The following is a 17717-nucleotide window of genomic DNA, read 5'->3' as shown; positions in this document are numbered from 1 at the left end:
GCTGCTCTGCAGCAACAGTTTTTGGAAGGCTTTTTCCTGTTCCAGGATGAATGTGCCTCTGCACAAAGTTCTGTAAGGATTTGTAAAGACATGACAATCTTGGTTTAAAGCAGTGGTCCCCAACCACCGGGCCGCGGACTGGTACTGGTCCGTGAGTCATTTATTACCGGGCCGCACAGAGAGAATAAATAATTGGAGACGCGACATCAGCAATGAAAACACTGCTCACATCACCCCCAGGTGGAAGCAGCGTCTCTTTGCAGTGGAAAAAGCTCATTTGTGAGCAGTATAGTTATTCTATTTTTAATCCAACCCCCCACCCCCGTCCGTAAAATTTTATTTTATATAAAATTGGTCCGTGGTGCAAAAAAGGTTGGGGAGCGCTGGTTTAAAGAATGTGTAGTGGCCTGCACAGAGCCCTAACCTTCACAGTTTTGAAATGAACTGGAACATCAACTGCTCTTTTAACAGAATGGGCACAAATTTCCACAGACATACTTCTTAAGTCTTGTAAAAAGCCCTCTCAGAAGAGTGGCTGTTATGGCTAAAAAGATCACAAAAGGTGACTTTATTTTAATACCTTTTTTTATGAAATGTGATGTCCAGGGAGCTCATGGTCAGGCATACAAATACTTTTGGCCATGTAGTGTAAGTGTGTTTAACTAAATTACACATTCATTTGGTGGGTAACATCTTTAAAAATAAATATAATGAGTTCAGAGGTTCAGTTGTCATCAGCAGACTAAACTAACTCTCGCTTTGATGTAATTCACACCTGTTATATATGTTTACATCACTTAAATCTTGTCATACCCTAATAATGACTGTGTTTGCGTAAACAATACTTAAACATTATGCAGGCGCAGCAGTTTTGAGAAAACCCTGTTCGGCCATTGTCAACCCCTTACAGACACACAGCCAATCATGTGTCTGGGTAAGCACCCGGCGGGCTGATAGCAGAGCTAAGATTAGAGTATTTCACTGCTGCGCCACTCGAACGCTCATAGCATGTCATTTCTAATCATAAAGAATAAATAAAGTAATGCTGATTCCAGTGAAAGCATGTTTACAAAATGCCACTGACAAAACATCGTCATTTTGGAGTGTGTTGTTGGCAATCCTGAATTAGAGTTTTATGCTATATGCTATAAAAATCTATTTCTATTAAATGACTCTTTTTTTCATAATCTTAAAAGTATTTTACTTTTTACTCAAAAAACAAAATTATAAATAAATGTTTATTTTTTTTTAGTTGTGGTCAGACCAGTACTTGATTTTGGTACATAGTATCTTTCATGTATTTTTTTGCATGGTGACACAGCTGGTATAGTGGGTGCAACATTAACATGGGTCAATTGGCAGTTTTTTACCACCTCCCAAAAACATGCAGTAGCTAGATTAGCTGCTTCTAGATGTGAGTGAATAAATGGTTGCCCCTGAACTCACCAGACCATGAACAAGATGAAGTGGTGAGTGAAAATTGATTAATACATTTTTTATATGATTTTTTTTTCATAACAAAAAAATAATCCAGCTAAAATTAGTGTCATTTATGCTTTTAAATTCTGGTTTTGGCGCACCACAACCTATTAGTTTCTTCCATCAAATAAACCAAGCGAGTCATCTTGACACTCAAAAGATGTAAAAGTGTCAAATCAAATTGAAAATGCATTTACCTCACAGGGTTTGACTTGCGCTTAAGGGAATGATATTTCAGATTCATTTTCATTTTATGTTGATGTGCACTGAAGCAGTCAGATAGTGATTAATTCTCAAATATGTATTCACGTGTGACAAATGACACCAAGTTGACAAGGGTTTCAGCTTAAAAAAAATGAAAATGCTTACTTGGTCTGTAGGGTCAGTACTTGTGGGAAGTCAATGTATCAGCTAATAATGTGACTTCCAAAAGACGTTCCCTTGTCTAAGACTGGGCTATCTGATTGGATGACTGCACATAGAAGAGCGCAGTAACTCTTTATGAGATGACATGCCATTCCCTGAGTGTAGTGCTGTGTCTCTTAGTGGGTTTATCAAGAGCCTACAGATTAGCCTTCACAGTTCCATTAGTACTGACACTGTCAGCGTGATGAACACACACAATAACCCTTCGAACTGAAGCCTGTTCATTTTTGCAATCATTCAGCAGAACCAATTTTCTCCCAGGCTTTTGGTTTCCTGCTTGCTGAGTTCAAGCACTTAATGAGCTGAGATTCAATTGACCTCAGTATGACAAGTAAGGTTTCGATCATATTTTGACTCTTACAAAGTGTAGCAAATAGCTTTGTTTATTTTTAAAGACACTGTATTTTAGAAATCACAACCTGGATAGGGTGTCAATCCATGGCAGTGCACTCGTTCACCCACTTCCTACAAGGGTATGTTTACATTAAGCAACCCACGTATTGGGACACAAGAACATACACGTCTTACTGACTGACTTGATTCCAGGACTCATATTTCCTTTTGGCACCTACTCCAACTGCTGCGCCACAGTGTTGGGTGGGTGGATCCAAAAGCTTCCTGGAACCACAGGGGACTAGGTGAGAATACACCACTGACAAAGTGCCAGTCCACTGCCGGGTGTCACTCAAACAGTTTACTCTCTGACTCAGATCTAGGGCAAATTCTGCAATCAACCTCTTAGCATGCTTTTGGGAGGTGAGAGGAATCCAGTGCACCTGAAACCCCTGGCAAGATTATCCCAACTTCCTTACTGCCAATGACACTACCAGTTGTGCCACCTAGCCATCCTGGTTAAATATTAATTATTCACATTATTTTATTCTAGTTAAATATTTGTGATTATTCACTATACCTGAAATATTTAATATTAAATATATGCAGTTGTGTTATTTATCCCTTGATCTGTGTCTAAATACAGTTTTGCAGTGTGAATATCTACAGCTGCATGCTTTGCTGGCTGTGCTGCTGGTAATATTTCTTTAATAAGAGATTAGAAATGAATAAATTATCACTTTTAACGCGTCTTGTTTTGATTTCTTGTAAGCAATAAGATGCTCACTATCCACTAATGCTACAGCTGACTGGATGACTCTTTTGCTCATACTTTAATTAATTTTCATTATTACTTTCAATTAGTTTTGGTAATGATTTCTCTTATGTGCATATCTAATTTGTGCATCAAGGCTCAGGAGGAGCAAATGTGCTGTTTATTTCAGCTTTTCAGCTGCTGCACATGCCAACATCGTAGGCTGATGTAGGACTGACAATGTTTTTTTCTGTTATCCAGACATAGGAGTTTTAACCTACCTCGCAGCTATAAAAATGAAATGAAAATATAAAATATAAATATAAGATAAAATAAACAGACAGAAACATTATACCTATTTTTTGCAATTAAGTGACACATGCTAAATATGACATTAAAACCCATATATCCAGACATAAGCCATAGGTTTCCTTTTGGTACTATGCAGTGGATTGATCTAGATTGCAGATCCAGCTTGTAATATTTGTGTGTTGCCCTGTTATGGATTGTCATTCTGTCCAAAGTCTATTTTTGCTTTGCTGGCAAAAAGTTGTTTTTAGTGGGACCCACTGTGTCCAATGAATAAAGGATTTTACTACCACATTAACCTGGCCAGTGTTGCTGTAGGTCCGGTTTTGTTGGAATCACTGGGCGCAGTGCAGTAACACACCCCGAACAGGACAAGAATCCATCACTGGGCCTCAAACATTCCCCTTCTCAGAAAAAGCCATTGTAATTACAAGATGGGCAGATTTGAACCCTGGATCCCAGTGGTAGTGGGCTAGCTGGCTGACTTACAATTGTGATGGTATACAGTGCAAGCAGTTCAGGATAAGAGGCCCTGCTCACAGGTTCAACAGTGGCAGTAATAGCGGGGATAGTGATGGGGCTTGAACCAGCAACCCTCTGATCACTAGTCCAGGATCTTAACCACTGAGCCCCAATTGCCCTGTTTGTATATACAGTATACTTCAGATCTGTAAAGGCTTACTGTTGTTTAATGTTATTTTACTTAAACAAGAAGTAAAAGACCTGCATGATGCAGTAATTTTTCAGTGTGTGTTTATGCAAGGTTCTTTTTCGTCATCAGTGATCGCTGCACAGTAGGAAATCGAAAGGCCTCTTATCGCCTCCAACCAGATAGTCGATTTTCCACAACACAGTTATGGGTAGAGCAAAGCTTTTAGGGACCTTTATGCAGATACTCTTTTTTTCCTTTTAGTTTATACCTGCAAAAAGCTATAGGCTACTTGCAGCTCGAAGAATGGCCTGGTTTAAAATTCATAGAAAAATAAATGTAGCGTGGGCTGCATGGGGTAAGCTGTATTTGTATGCCTCACAGGTGTAATGTGTCAACCAAAAATCATTCAGTTAGTTTAATGTAAACTAGTGTGTCTGTGCTTCCCTTGCAAAAGTCTTTGTTCTGTTAAAGCTGTCGGCTAAAAATATAATTAAAATTCATTTTCAGCAGCTAAATGATACAACAGTTACTTTTGTCCAAGTTATTTAATTGGACAAGAGGTATCCGACGAGTACTGATATATAGTATAACAGGACTGGTATCTAATTACCTGTAATAACCATTAATTATATACAATGCAACACAATGTGTCTGTCTGAAAACCTAGTGGGGTCTCTACATAGAAAGCATTTTAAGTCATCATTCTCATGCTCACAAATAGAACAACTTGGCAGACAAATGCAGAGCAACGAGCAAAAATAAATTCTTTTTGATTTTTAACTCGTATGAAGGTGCACAAGTGTCATTTGTTTGCAAGTTTGGGCTCGTCAGTGACAATGTAACTGTTTTCAGTACACAAAGGGGAAATGTTAGCTGGCATGCTAACGGGTTGTGCCACCTTAGAAAACTGGTAATGTAATCACCGCAGTCGCTGTCTAAGTAGTGCATCTAAATAACCTCCCTTATAAGTTTGATGTCTTGTTAGAATCCTCTCTACTTAGGAAGATGCCTAGGTAGGCAGCAAGGCAGCTCACTAGGTTTTCAGACAGACCCGTGGACATGCATTCTTGCAAATACCTTCATCAGGAGATGATGAAGGGGTGTAAAGAGGCCTCAAATGTTGCTTTCCTTCCATGGAGAGCGACATACTGTCTGACTATACTGACTCATCAGAAATACGTGTGCCACTGAAGTGACTCTTATTTTTTTGGTTACATGGTGTGGTATAAATGGTAGAAAGTAGTCAACCTGCAGTAGCTTGTTGACCTAACCAAACAAAGAAGGAGCTATCCAGTGTGCAGTTTGTGTTGCCTGGCAACAGTCCAGGACTATTTGTGTTCGTACAGTAAAAGAAATGATTAAAGAATGAGTGGAATCATTATCTGTTGTAAAAAAGCAATATCACGCTCAAGGTCGTGCTGAAATACTAAATATCAGCACACTGTGATTGTCATATTCACAAGGCCGTAAATCGTATAACAGCAAAACCTCGAATGTGATACTGCTTAATTGAGAGCGCAGCTAAAGGTCGCTTTCTTTCTCAGCAAACTAAAACTCCTCACTTATGTGTACAAATGTGTTACAGTTCTGCCCTTAAGAAAGAAACTATTACGTATCAAAATCACAAACGAAAGCTGGTTTGTGTCAGTTTGGAGTCTGACTGCATGTTAAACTCTGCACATGTTGGTCTGTGTGGAATGTAATTTCTTTACATAAATGATAAAATATTTCTGCATTGTGTCCCAGTATAAAGGTAAAGCTCCACTTACCATATTTTCTCTAACATACAGTTAAAGAAGTACAGACCTTTTACATACCTCCATGCATACCTTTTTATTGGGCAGCTATAATAAGCAAATTACTTTGTTTTTACAACACAAAACTTAGCTTTTCCCAGAGAGACACCTTCAATCATTTAAATGGTCATTTGTGAACACAAGTACAAGGGTTCTTCAAAAAGTTTCCGCACAACTCTATTTATTAAAAATTCAAAAACAAATGACATCACTTTTCTACATAGTCACCTTCAGATGCTTTTTTTCCCCAGTGTCGTACAAAATTTTTAATGGCATCAGCAAAAAATTTTGGTTGAGCACCTAGGCACTGATTCACCGCTTCTTTGAGTGGCCCAAAAAGGTGGAAATCAGATGGCGCTAAATCCGGACTATACGCGTATAATCATACACAACCAATTACTACTCCTCCCGCCCTCACCATTTCCAATGAAAATATAAAAGTGCAGAAACTTTTTGAAGATCCCTCATATTTTACAGTATATTTGATGACATTTCCATCAACCAGTCAACTTTGGGGTAGACAGCGGTGAAAGTGAGTGCAACACTCGCTCTTTTTTCTTCTTCTGCACTTACTGTCTTTTTTTCTGTTTGTTCTTGTAGTTTGCGATGCAGGGAAGTCTGACAGAATGTGTGATCAGTCTGGGAGGCAGCAGTGTGCTTAAATGTGTGCTAATCAGACTCGTCCTGACCCACGTCATCCAGCTTGCTGAACATCTCTGGGCTGCCTGTCAGGTAGGACCATTGTGGAGGAATGTAACTAAGTTCATGTTCTGAAAATCTAAAATCAAACCATGATTCACTCACTCACTCATCAGTGTTAACAAGAATTATGACCAGTCAACCAACGAGTCAAACAGAATCACCAGTGGAGTAAGGCAGTACATTATCATTAAAAAAATTAATTTTGATTAAAATAAGATTAAACCTAATTGTCTTTTTCATGGAGACTTTGTCATTATGACCATATCCAAAGCTTTAAACTAAAATATGTTTAAAATAATGCACCTAATGAAAACTGCATGGAAATTAACTGGGAAATGTTTAAGCTTCCACTTAGCTAGCGTGTTCTGATGACGTAGGAACACTTAAACACTGCGGTAAATGGCAATATGCGCCCAGCCTTGCGGTAAACAAATCGCAATGCACTTATCATGTAAATGCAGCGTTGTGTTTATTTCGGTAATTAATTTGTCACTTTTATTTATTGAGACTTGCAAACAAGACACACATGTAGCTTAAAAGCTTTGTTCAAAGAGCTAGTGCTCTCTGGCTTTTAACAGCTATTGATGTTTGCATATGTTTATCCATTTATCTGTAGTAACTGCTTTATCTTGGGGTTGCACAACCAATAAGGGAAGACTGGGTACAATAAGAAAATATATTTTCAGTCGCTTAGTGGGTTGCAGTGGCTTAATGCATACTGCAAAATTGTGAACAGCATTTTTAATTGAGGTAATGTGTTTTTATACGATCACTTACACAAGTAAACTGGTTCCACCAAAACTGTGTAAGTGAAATGTAAAGGAGAGAAAAAAAACAGGAAAAAAAGGCTGTACAAATGACTCTCTTTGATCTTTACACTGGTTTATAAAGGGCTGTCACATGTCTCCACATACAAGGAAAATGTCTCCAAATAAGGAACAAGACAAACATGGTAAATTTATCCATGGCTGAAAATGTTTGTTTGACATTTTCTTTGTAGGGATTTTGATTAAATGTGTGTGTGTCATGTTAAAGGAAATTGCAGTTGCATGTTCTTTTGATTGCAGGACTGATATATCGTAGCCAAAGCTACTAGAAGACCCTGAATCATTTGCACTTACCTAAAGAAAGTAACAAAAGGGAGCATGATTTAAAAGCAAATGTGTAATTTGTACTCTGTACTGAAGGGGGATGGCTTTTTATTTCATCTCTCTGAACAGTTCCTGAAACAGAAATAATTAGGTGGTTTCCTAACTGCTACTTTTTCTTCATTTAAAAAAGGATGATTTTCTTTGATGACAAAGAAAATATAATTGATATTATAACATCTTTGCATGAACTGTTTAAATTGCACTTTAGATATAGAAGTAAAAGTAAAATATCAGTAATAAGAATTCTCGAGGTGGTGCAGCAGTCCATTACTCTCGCTCACCACAGCCCACTCTAGCCAGTGCTATCGGCTCGTTGGCCATCAACACAGACATGATTGGCTATATAGTCCTGTCCAGGGTATCGTGCCCAGTGTTTTGCGGTAAAACTGGACCTGCCACAACCCTGACCAGGATTAAGGGGTTGATAGAAATGAAATAAAAAATGGAAAAGACTAAGTGGTAGAGCTGTTCACTGCTGTTTAAACACAAGACGAAAAGACTAAAATACTCTTTTGTTTCTTTCTATTCTCTTCATTGAGCTAAAGTGCATTTATTATTAAAGCACTGTACAGTACCTGTCTGGTTTATATACACTCATCAAGCACCTGATTAGGTACACCTATCTGGTATGTACATTTATTATTCACTGAATATTTAATAAGCTATACCTACCATACAAATTAGCTCTGTGGGTATACAATAACTGATTGTAACCCATCTTTTGCTCTGTATACTTCGTCACCCTCCAGTATCCCATTTATCAAATTAAAGGGATTCCCACAGGACCCCTAAAGACAAGATGTCATTTGGATGGTGGATTGTTCTCAGCATGACTATAATACTAACATGTGTACCGGTTATTCTGGTATGAGTGTATCAGGTGCAGCAGTGTTGCTGGGATTTTGAAACACCTCACTGTCAATGCTGGGAGAAGAATAGTGCTTCAACTTAAAATACAAAGCTGACAGCGTTGTGTGATGTCTTATGATAAAAGACTACAGAAACATTGAGACACATTGTGCTTGGAAAAAAAGAAAAAAATGTTACACCATGGCCTTCTTGGTGGGTGCAGACAAAAAGAACAGTGGGGGACATTGTTTTAATCCCAAGACTAGATAAAATACATGTCCTGTTATGGTAACTATTGTCTGTCCTTGGGTAACAGTTCTTCCAATTACCTATTTTTCTAGACAGGAAGCTAATCATGCTGCAGTTCACAACCAAAAATAATCAATTCTAATCAAAAGTCAAGTGGCTATAATGGTGAGAGGCAGCAAACATTATATTAGGCCGGTTATTGGATGCCTGGAGTGCAGTTAGATGATTTTTTCTCGTGTTTTTAGGAATTTGGAATAAATGAAGCAAACTTGCAGTCCTGCTGTTCATATTTATGTACATGAGACTTAAATATTGAGTCAGTTTTGGGTGGTAAACAAGGGGACGTTTAGGCACAGGTGCATAAAATGTTAAATGGTTCCCAAATTCTTGCTGCAGCTCTATCTCTAAAATAAGAAGTTGTTGCTTGGCTCAGGTGTATGGTGTGCTAATTTGAGAGTTTTTTTTTTCCTTGGAACAACTGTTAGTAGGTTTTGTAGCAGAAATGCCAGTGTACACTCTGTATTTCTCTTTAATGAAGCTCTCTGAAGTGTGACTTGGATGAATCATGTATGCATATGTTGTTTTGTGCATGGTGTTAGCAACATGTGGGGTATTTCCACTGCTTAAGGTGCAAATGATTATTTCTAGAGATGGGACGATCGATCGGCTATGAATCGGTATCGGCCGATTTTTAATCAAAATATGCTATCGGCGATCGGCGATATTTCCTAAAAGTAGCCGATTCTATGGAAGTAAATCTGTCTCATCAGATTTTGAAATTTAAAAGCCTTTGAATTTTGATTACTGAACTTTAAGCCTTTGAATTTTGATTACTGAACTTTTTTTGCCTTAGAATTCAACCCACACATTTTACAATAACTCATTTTCACTTTCATTTTTCGATGTTAACAAATTCAAAATCAAAAATTCAAGTTTATAAAATTCAAATAATATATTCAGGTTGCTCAAATTCGATAGGTCAAATTCAGATCACAAAATTCAGATTAAAAAATTCAGACTAAACATCCGGGACACGCAGGATGAGCAATCGATTCCAGAGCCGTAGAGAGAACAGATGCAATTATATGTTATTTTCTATATATAATATTAATATATTATAATATATTATATAATTTGTCTTATTTTTAATATTCTGATTATTATTATTATTTTTATACTTGCTGCAATTATCTTAATAAAATACTTTCTGCTGCACAATCTGAAGTTAATCTGTAGAATAAATGTATTATTTTATCTATGAGGATGTGAAAGGAGAAGAAAACGGGAAATAAATGGTATCGTAGTGTTTTGGGGGCAATTCTGGCCCAGCTGCGCCGGAAGTGGGCCACAATTACAAGGCTAGCTGGGATGGGACAAGCAGCAGTGAATGAAATATTAAACGCTAAATAATAAACATTTGTACAATTTCTGGGTATTTTCAAGTACCTTTACATTTACTGCATCTGCTTTAATGTCAGTTTGGTATATGAAGTGGAAGATTGATGTATAATGACGTGTTATTAGGTCGTTCTTGTTAACACAGTACATTATATTAGCATACATTACATAATGCCATATCATTAAGTAGTACAGACAAGATACAGTACAGAGATTTTATTTTATTTTTTTATTTTTTTACATAAACTATAATCTCCCTTCACTTTCCTGAGGATTCATAATAATAATAATCATTTTGGTTAAACACTAAGCCATGTGGCTGGATTCATAAGGTTTTTACCTGCACTGAATGAACAGATTCATAAACACACTACCGTACCTTTAACATTATAGTGCAGGTACATGACATAGCTTCATTCATGTCTTATTTCATGAGTGATTAATAATTAATTCCTACATGTAATACATTAATGAATTCATTATGAATATGCACAAGTTCATTTTGTCTAATGTAAGTGGTGGACAAAGTACACAAACCATGTAGGTCAGTTAAAGTAGAGATAGCCAAGGTAAAATATTACTCCAGTAAAAGTAGTAGTAAAAGTAAAATACTCTTTACCTCCACTTCACTGAGTACAAGTACTAAAGTATTTACCTTCAAATGTACTTAAGTATGAAAGTAAAAATATAATGATTTATTATGGCTCTGATGTTTTATGATCATTTCTGTAACAAGACTCTTGATTAATCAACTCATTTTAGGTGAAAAGACTCTAGTGTCATTAATTTAGCTTAACTGACTAAGCTAAATTCAGTTATACCTATTAAATAAGATAAACATGTAACATTTAGTGCTGAGCAAATGCTAAACAATAACAGGATTAAGTATATTAATGACATCAAATTCATTATTTTTTTTAAAACAAAGCAACATACAGCTGAAAAAGCTGCTCAGTAGTGGAAATGAACAGAGCTCCACCCGGAGCTGTGCAGAGAAATACACAGCGGCTCTCTATGGGAGTGTCGCTGCTCTGTTCTCTCTACGGCTCTGGAATCGATTGCTCATCCTGCGTGTCCCGGATGTTTAGTCTGAATTTTTTAATCTGAATTTTGTGATCTGAATTTGACCTATCGAATTTGAGCAACCTGAATATATTATTTGAATTTTATAAACTTGAATTTTTGATTTTGAATTTGTTAACATCGAAAAATGAAAGTGAAAATGAGTTATTGTAAAATGTGTGGGTTGAATTCTAAGGCAAAAAAAGTTCAGTAATCAAAATTCAAAGGCTTAAAGTTCAGTAATCAAAATTCAAAGGCTTTTAAATTTCAAAATCTGATGAGACAGATTTACTTCCATACGATTCGATCGTGTGATATATAAAGATCACGTTAAGTTAACAGCTCAGTGGATTGATCCAGACTTTGAGCTACGAAGCACCAACCATCACATCACCATTCATCAACCATCGTACAGAAACCACAGTGAAAGCTCTTCATGACCTAAAATAACATCATTAACGTTGTGCATCATACATACGATGTAATTTTGCTGATTGTAATATTTACTTTAAAAAGATAATTCAACCCGGTCACATCTGAGTCGATTCTATCAGCACGTTATATAAACTCCTGGTTCACTTTGGTAAATCGTAAGCGGTTCTTACTTGTGATGTAGATGAGAACAGAAAACGTTACAGAGCCAATCCGAGGCAAAAGTTTATTCATTACCAAATTCGTTAGTTCAGGATCATCTGCTGAACTTTTAGCTCCTTAGACGGAACGAGTCTGACGGTCGGTTACAAATCTGTGGTAATAGCAGTTTAATTAAGCTTTTTAATGAAGCTTTTTAATGTAAGAGAGTCACACAAAATGTTCTGTAGTAGCTGGTGTTTATTTAAAACCACGACATTTAATTAATAACAGTAAACACGGAGAGATAACCGAGAAGAGAAACTTACGCTTCGCGAAAAATGACTCGTGAATCAATGAATCACTTATAGCGATACAGTGAACAAAGCGTCTCTTCTAAAGGCGCACACACACACACACAAACACGCGCGCGCTGCTCCGGTTTATCTTCACTGTGAGGCTCTTTTTAAGTTTATTTATTTTATTTACTGCTATCCCCCCCGCCCCCCCGATCGCAATCGGCTATCGGCAGATGTCCCTGAAAGGAGATCGGAGATCGGAATCGGTGCCAAAAACCCCGATCGTCCCATCTCTAATTATTTCTGTATATTGTTTGTACAGTAGAAGCATTAACATTTATTAAAACAGCTAATTTGAGGAAGGTGTGTAAATGTAGCAGGTCTCTTTAAATTGTGCCCAAATGTGCTGTTGATTTTTTGTGTTTATTTATCTTGGTACTTGGCATTATTATTAGTTTTACAATGCAAGAAAAACATTGTTAACCAGTGTAGTTGCTGCAGGTATTACTCTGAATTCTGACCCTTGTTGCTGATTGAATTTGGGATATTCAAGATTAACCAACAACCAAAATTAAGTAATTGCTCAATAAATGTAGTTAAAATGGCATTATTAAATGGTCATTTCTAGCAGCTTAGGTGTGATATTAAAATTAGGAGAGTTAATGGTAATAGCTGTGGTTAATACACACTTCAGCATCATTGAGACAAGGCTGATGTTGTGCTAAAATATCACTATAAAGGACACAAAATGTTATCCCCTAGAGCACATGAACAAGTTCAATCCAGCTAGACACAACGCACGTTTTAGTGTAAATTCAGCACCCAGTTGTCAACGAAAAAGCTATTATGCATTATTAATAATTGAAATCATAAACAAGAAAACTATTAATCATGTAAATAATTGAATTTGTAAACAGGGAGTGTAAAATTATGCATACATATTGTGCATGTAGTAATTGTATTACACTCAGTGTGTGATGGGCGTAACATTAAAATAAATGATATGCTTCATGCCACAGTATAATAATAGAGCTTTGCTGACCATATTACAGAATGTAATGATGCTGAGACCTAGATGTTGGCCTAGATTACATTTACATTTTTGGCATTTAGCAGATGCCTTTATGCCTTTATAAGTGACTTACAATTATGACAACGCAGTTTTGAGCAATTGAGGGTTAAGGGCCTTGCTCAGGAGCCCAACAGTGGCAACTTGGCGGTGGTTGGGCTTGAACCGGCAACCTTCTGATTACTAATCGAGTACCTTAACCACTGAGCTATCACTGCCCTAATTAGCATTAGCATTTGTGTTCATGCATTGGTTCTATGTTAATGCCATGTTTGCTCCTTTTGTGTTCTTTTCCCCTCAAACATTAAAGCCAGGAATTTTTTGGCCATTGGCCACTTAGGTTGAATGTTAGGTTTAAAGTTTGTATTTAAAGATAATCCTCATGTAGGTCCATTTTAATGTTATTTAAAGACATGCAGATGAACAAATCACATTCAACAGTTAAATCAGGAGGGAAATACTGAACTCTATATGGGTTTGTGTGTGAGAAGAGCTCTGAATAAAGATACTTGTCTAATGGGGGGAGTGGTTGGGGCGTCTATGAGACTGAGCTATCAGCTACAAATTGTATATTTACGTGGTTTATTTGTTTTAATCTCCTGGGACCCATCATTTCAGGTGACCCCAAGAGGGGACCAGGCCCAAAGGTTGAAAACAAACGTGTTTTTAATATTGTGTGCTTGTCAGTAAATGGTCAACCATTGGTCGGTTGATTATTGGTTAAAATAATTTTTAATTTCTATATAGTGACAAGCTGTAGCCTAGTGATTAAGGTACAGGATTAGTAATCAGAAGGTTGCTGGTTCAAGCCCCACTACTGCCAGGTTGCTGCTGTTGGGCCCTTGAGCAAGGCCCCTAACCCTCAATTGCTCAGACTGTATACTGTAACTGTAATGTAAGTCGCTTTGAATAAAGGCGTCTGCTAAATGCTGAAAATGTAAATGTGACATTGCCTCGATGTTTTGTAAGGTTTTAATTATGTATTAGTGACAACAATTAAAGCACATGTCTTGCTCATGATTAAAGTTGTTTTACTGTGCTTTTGCTTTTAAAAATATTCTTGTTCAGTGGACAGGACTTCGAGCAGATTGAGGAGCTGCTTTTAAAAGTGTAAAATGCATTTTATTCATGTTCTACTGTATCCTCAAAATCAGCCAGTTAGGAGCTGGGACTTTAATTAAGATTTTTTTTTTACATGGCCTGAATCTTTTATAAGGCCTGGGCTCAATGTTTCTATGGTTGATGTGTGCTGAGCTTCTTTGTTGCTTTAAGAAATAACGTTTGCTTCAGAATTAACATTTGCTAACGGACAAACTTTGGGAGCTAATATTTGCTTTTGAATGAGCCTGGAGGGAAACTGTTCACCCCACTGATACATCACTTTATACACTCACCTCTACACTGAGGTAGCATGGTATACGCTTACCCATTAGAAATGTTATTATGTTAGAGTTCTTGCAGTCCTGAAAATGGTCCATTTTCCATCATCAAACACAAAATCTTGAACACCAGCTTTGTGATTATAATGGTGTTATAAGAAATTGGATAATTAAGGAGCCAGTTTGTAAGATTTGTAGTTAAACATTTAGCAGATTAGATTTGTTAGGATTGACTATTTTTGTCTTTAGAAATGTTCAAACTAGCCTAAAATTCTGCTGCATGTTTGTGCTGGCATTGCTGATGGATAAACTCATTAGACAGCACAACATTTGGTAGAACAACAGGACATACTGTCGTTTTCCATCTGTTCTTTCATTTGCTCTTTATTAAAGAGATTCATAAGATGAATGACTTGATGACTGAGCCAGCCTGCCAACAGAATAATGGCTCATGTTAAGATAGCATTGTAGCCCAGAGTCCAACATGTACTGTAACTTAAAACTTTTCCACCTCGTGACTGGTGAATTGCATTTTTTTTAACAAGTAATTTAACTGTTTATTCAAATGCTGGTTGGATCCAATTAATTGCTTTGGTTTCTACATATCTGGTTCATACAAATATTAACATATTTCTCCAGATCATGTCTTTTCTTGGCACCCAGTTAGAGGACTTTTAAAAAGTCCTTTAAAATGGAAACACTAGCACAGAAGATGTCACATGACCTGTCTTCTCAGAAGATGAAAGGAGAATGATGACAGTTAAATAATGGGTAACATAATTTAAAGGTCATGTTTGGGGATTGAAAGATGTAGATGGATTGTAGATGGCATATGCTTTAAAACTCAATTAGTGTTATTGCGGTTAAGTTTACTATGTAAATATTGTTCCAGTTTCAGAAAATTGGATTAAATGTCATTAAAAATGGACAAAAGTTCTTGATGAACTGAGACTTATGACACATCTCACATATCTATTCTGACAAAAGTCATTTCCGTAACTGCCTGGATTGATGGATAGATTGATCAGTCTTGACAGCTTAATCTTCAAACTAGGGATGTGGATTTTGCTCCTTCTGAATCATGAAGTACATGACATCGAAACCTTAGTAATGATTCATAACCTAGCAGTGACTTCACATCGTGTTGCTTGACGTCAGGGGAGAAAATGAAAACTGTTATAGAACAAAAAAGAAGTAAGAAACGCAAACTGATGGCATCTTGATATCTCCTATACCAGCGTTCCCTAACCTTTTTTGCACCACGGACCGGTTTCATATAAAATAAAATTTTACGGACTGGCAGGGGCAGGTGGATTTAAAATAGAATAACTATACTACTCACAAATGCGCTTTTTTCACTGCACCGAGACACTGCTTCCACCTGGGGGTGATATGAGATGATAAACACCCATGTGTTGGAAATGGAAGCAGTGTTTTCATTGCTGATGTAGCGATCTCTAATTAATTATTCTTTCTGTGCGGCCTGGTAATAAATGACCAGTACCGGTTCGCGGCATGGTGGTTGGGGACCACTGTCCTATACAACTGCTCTAACCTAAACCACAGGATGTGGTAGTGTAAATGGCCCACTAGCCTAGCCTGCCCTGCTAGCTAGCATGTTTCCCAGTTTTCCTGGATTTTTAACTTGGATTTTCTAACATGGAGCCTGATGTAACTCACTAAAGTCTTTGTGCTTTGCTTCACACATCAGTTTTACACATTATATATTTATTTCACTCAATATTTTGGTGGCACGGTGGCTAAGTGGGTAGGACTGTCGCCTCACAGCTAAAAGGTCCTGGGTTTGATCCCCAGGTGGGGCGGTCCGGGTCCTTTCTGTGTGGAGTTTGTATGTTCTCCCCGTGTCTGCATGGGTTTACTCCGGGTGCTCCGGTTTCCTCCCACAGTCCAAAGACATGCAAGTGAGGTGAACTGGAGATACTAAATTGTCCATGACTGTGTTTGATATAACCTTGTGAACTGATAAATTTTGTGTAATGAGTAACTACCATGAATGTAACCAAAGTGTAAAACATGATGTTAAAATCCTAATAAACAAACAAACACACAGTATTTCCATTTTTTTTAATTGAATGGTCATGTTTTACCATTGCTTTGTCTTTGTAAGGGTCATAGCGGGTCCGGTTTAGTAAAAATGATTAGGCAAAATATAAGATAAATATTTTCTTAAGTTTACCAGAGTGGGCTGCTTTAAAACATTTCTAGTATTATAATATTTTGCTGATGAAAATGAAAACCATTTTGCCTGGCATTGTGTTTGGATCACATTACAGTATGCAGCTCACTGGATTAATAAAGTAATCAGCACTTCTTTTTTCTTTAGTGGGAACTCATGTGAAACAGTAGGTCTACCTGTCTGGCTCGCGTTTTTGTCTGTTTTTTTACTCTTCCGTTTTGTCTTTTTTCTTCTTGACTAATAGCATGCCGGGAACCTATTACATGCTTTGTACTTTTCATTTATAACGGGTGTAGTGCGACTGTGAGAGGTGTCAGGGATGACTGAGCATGATTAGATTTGCCACTTTTGGCTGTAGGGTTTTAAAAGATGCATGAAGAATATTTAAAACTGAATTTAAACATTTTGTTTCTTAATTGTTACTCCTCTTGTCTGTTTAATCAACTGCCATGTCAAAAACCTTGTAATTGAATTGAAAATTACTTTGGCACACACTTGCCAAAATTAACATACACTTGCCTTGCCAGTCTTGAGATTTTAATAATTTCTGCAACCTTTTTTGTGCCTGAGGAATTAAAACAAGCTTTTTTTGTGGGTTAAAAAAAGACTGCTGCCATGCAGAAAGATACAGACCTCATTTCCCAACAAGTTTGAATTTGTAAAATAAAGCAAAGAGTAAATTTCCTTGAACTTCCTTGAACTAAAAATTACAAATTCCAGATTTCCAACGTTTTACTGACCATCTTGGTTAATATAAACAGAAGACCAATTTGATGCTTACAACACTAATAAAAGTTGGGACTGAGGCATATTTATTACTGTGTTACATCACATTTTCTTTTAATGACACTTTGGGAAGTAAAGACAATAGTTGTTGCAGTTTTGCAAGTGGAATTTGTACCCATTTTTGTTTGATACAAGACTTCAGCTGATAACAGTCTGTGGTCTCCGTTGTCCGATTCTCCTCTTCAAGATGCATCATATATTCTGAAAGGAGACAGATCTGAACTGCAGGCCGCTATTTGCCTCTGTCTAAAGTTTTT

General features: G+C 37.0%; 1 protein-coding gene across 1 annotated transcript in view; it reads left to right on the top strand.

Annotated features, from left to right (window-relative positions):
* The window catches only part of mei4 (meiosis-specific, MEI4 homolog (S. cerevisiae)), a 41879-nt gene that overhangs the window by 7793 nt on the left and 16369 nt on the right, over nt 1–17717 (top strand). The window contains exon 4 of the mRNA XM_063001133.1: nt 6350–6481. Coding sequence (XP_062857203.1) covers nt 6350–6481 — 132 coding nt within the window. The remainder of the gene's footprint in view (nt 1–6349; nt 6482–17717) is intronic.

This window comes from Trichomycterus rosablanca, chromosome 9 (genome assembly GCF_030014385.1).
Source record: "Trichomycterus rosablanca isolate fTriRos1 chromosome 9, fTriRos1.hap1, whole genome shotgun sequence".
Classification (NCBI taxonomy): domain Eukaryota; kingdom Metazoa; phylum Chordata; class Actinopteri; order Siluriformes; family Trichomycteridae; genus Trichomycterus; species Trichomycterus rosablanca.
This window is presented reverse-complemented; position numbering and strand designations above follow the sequence as displayed.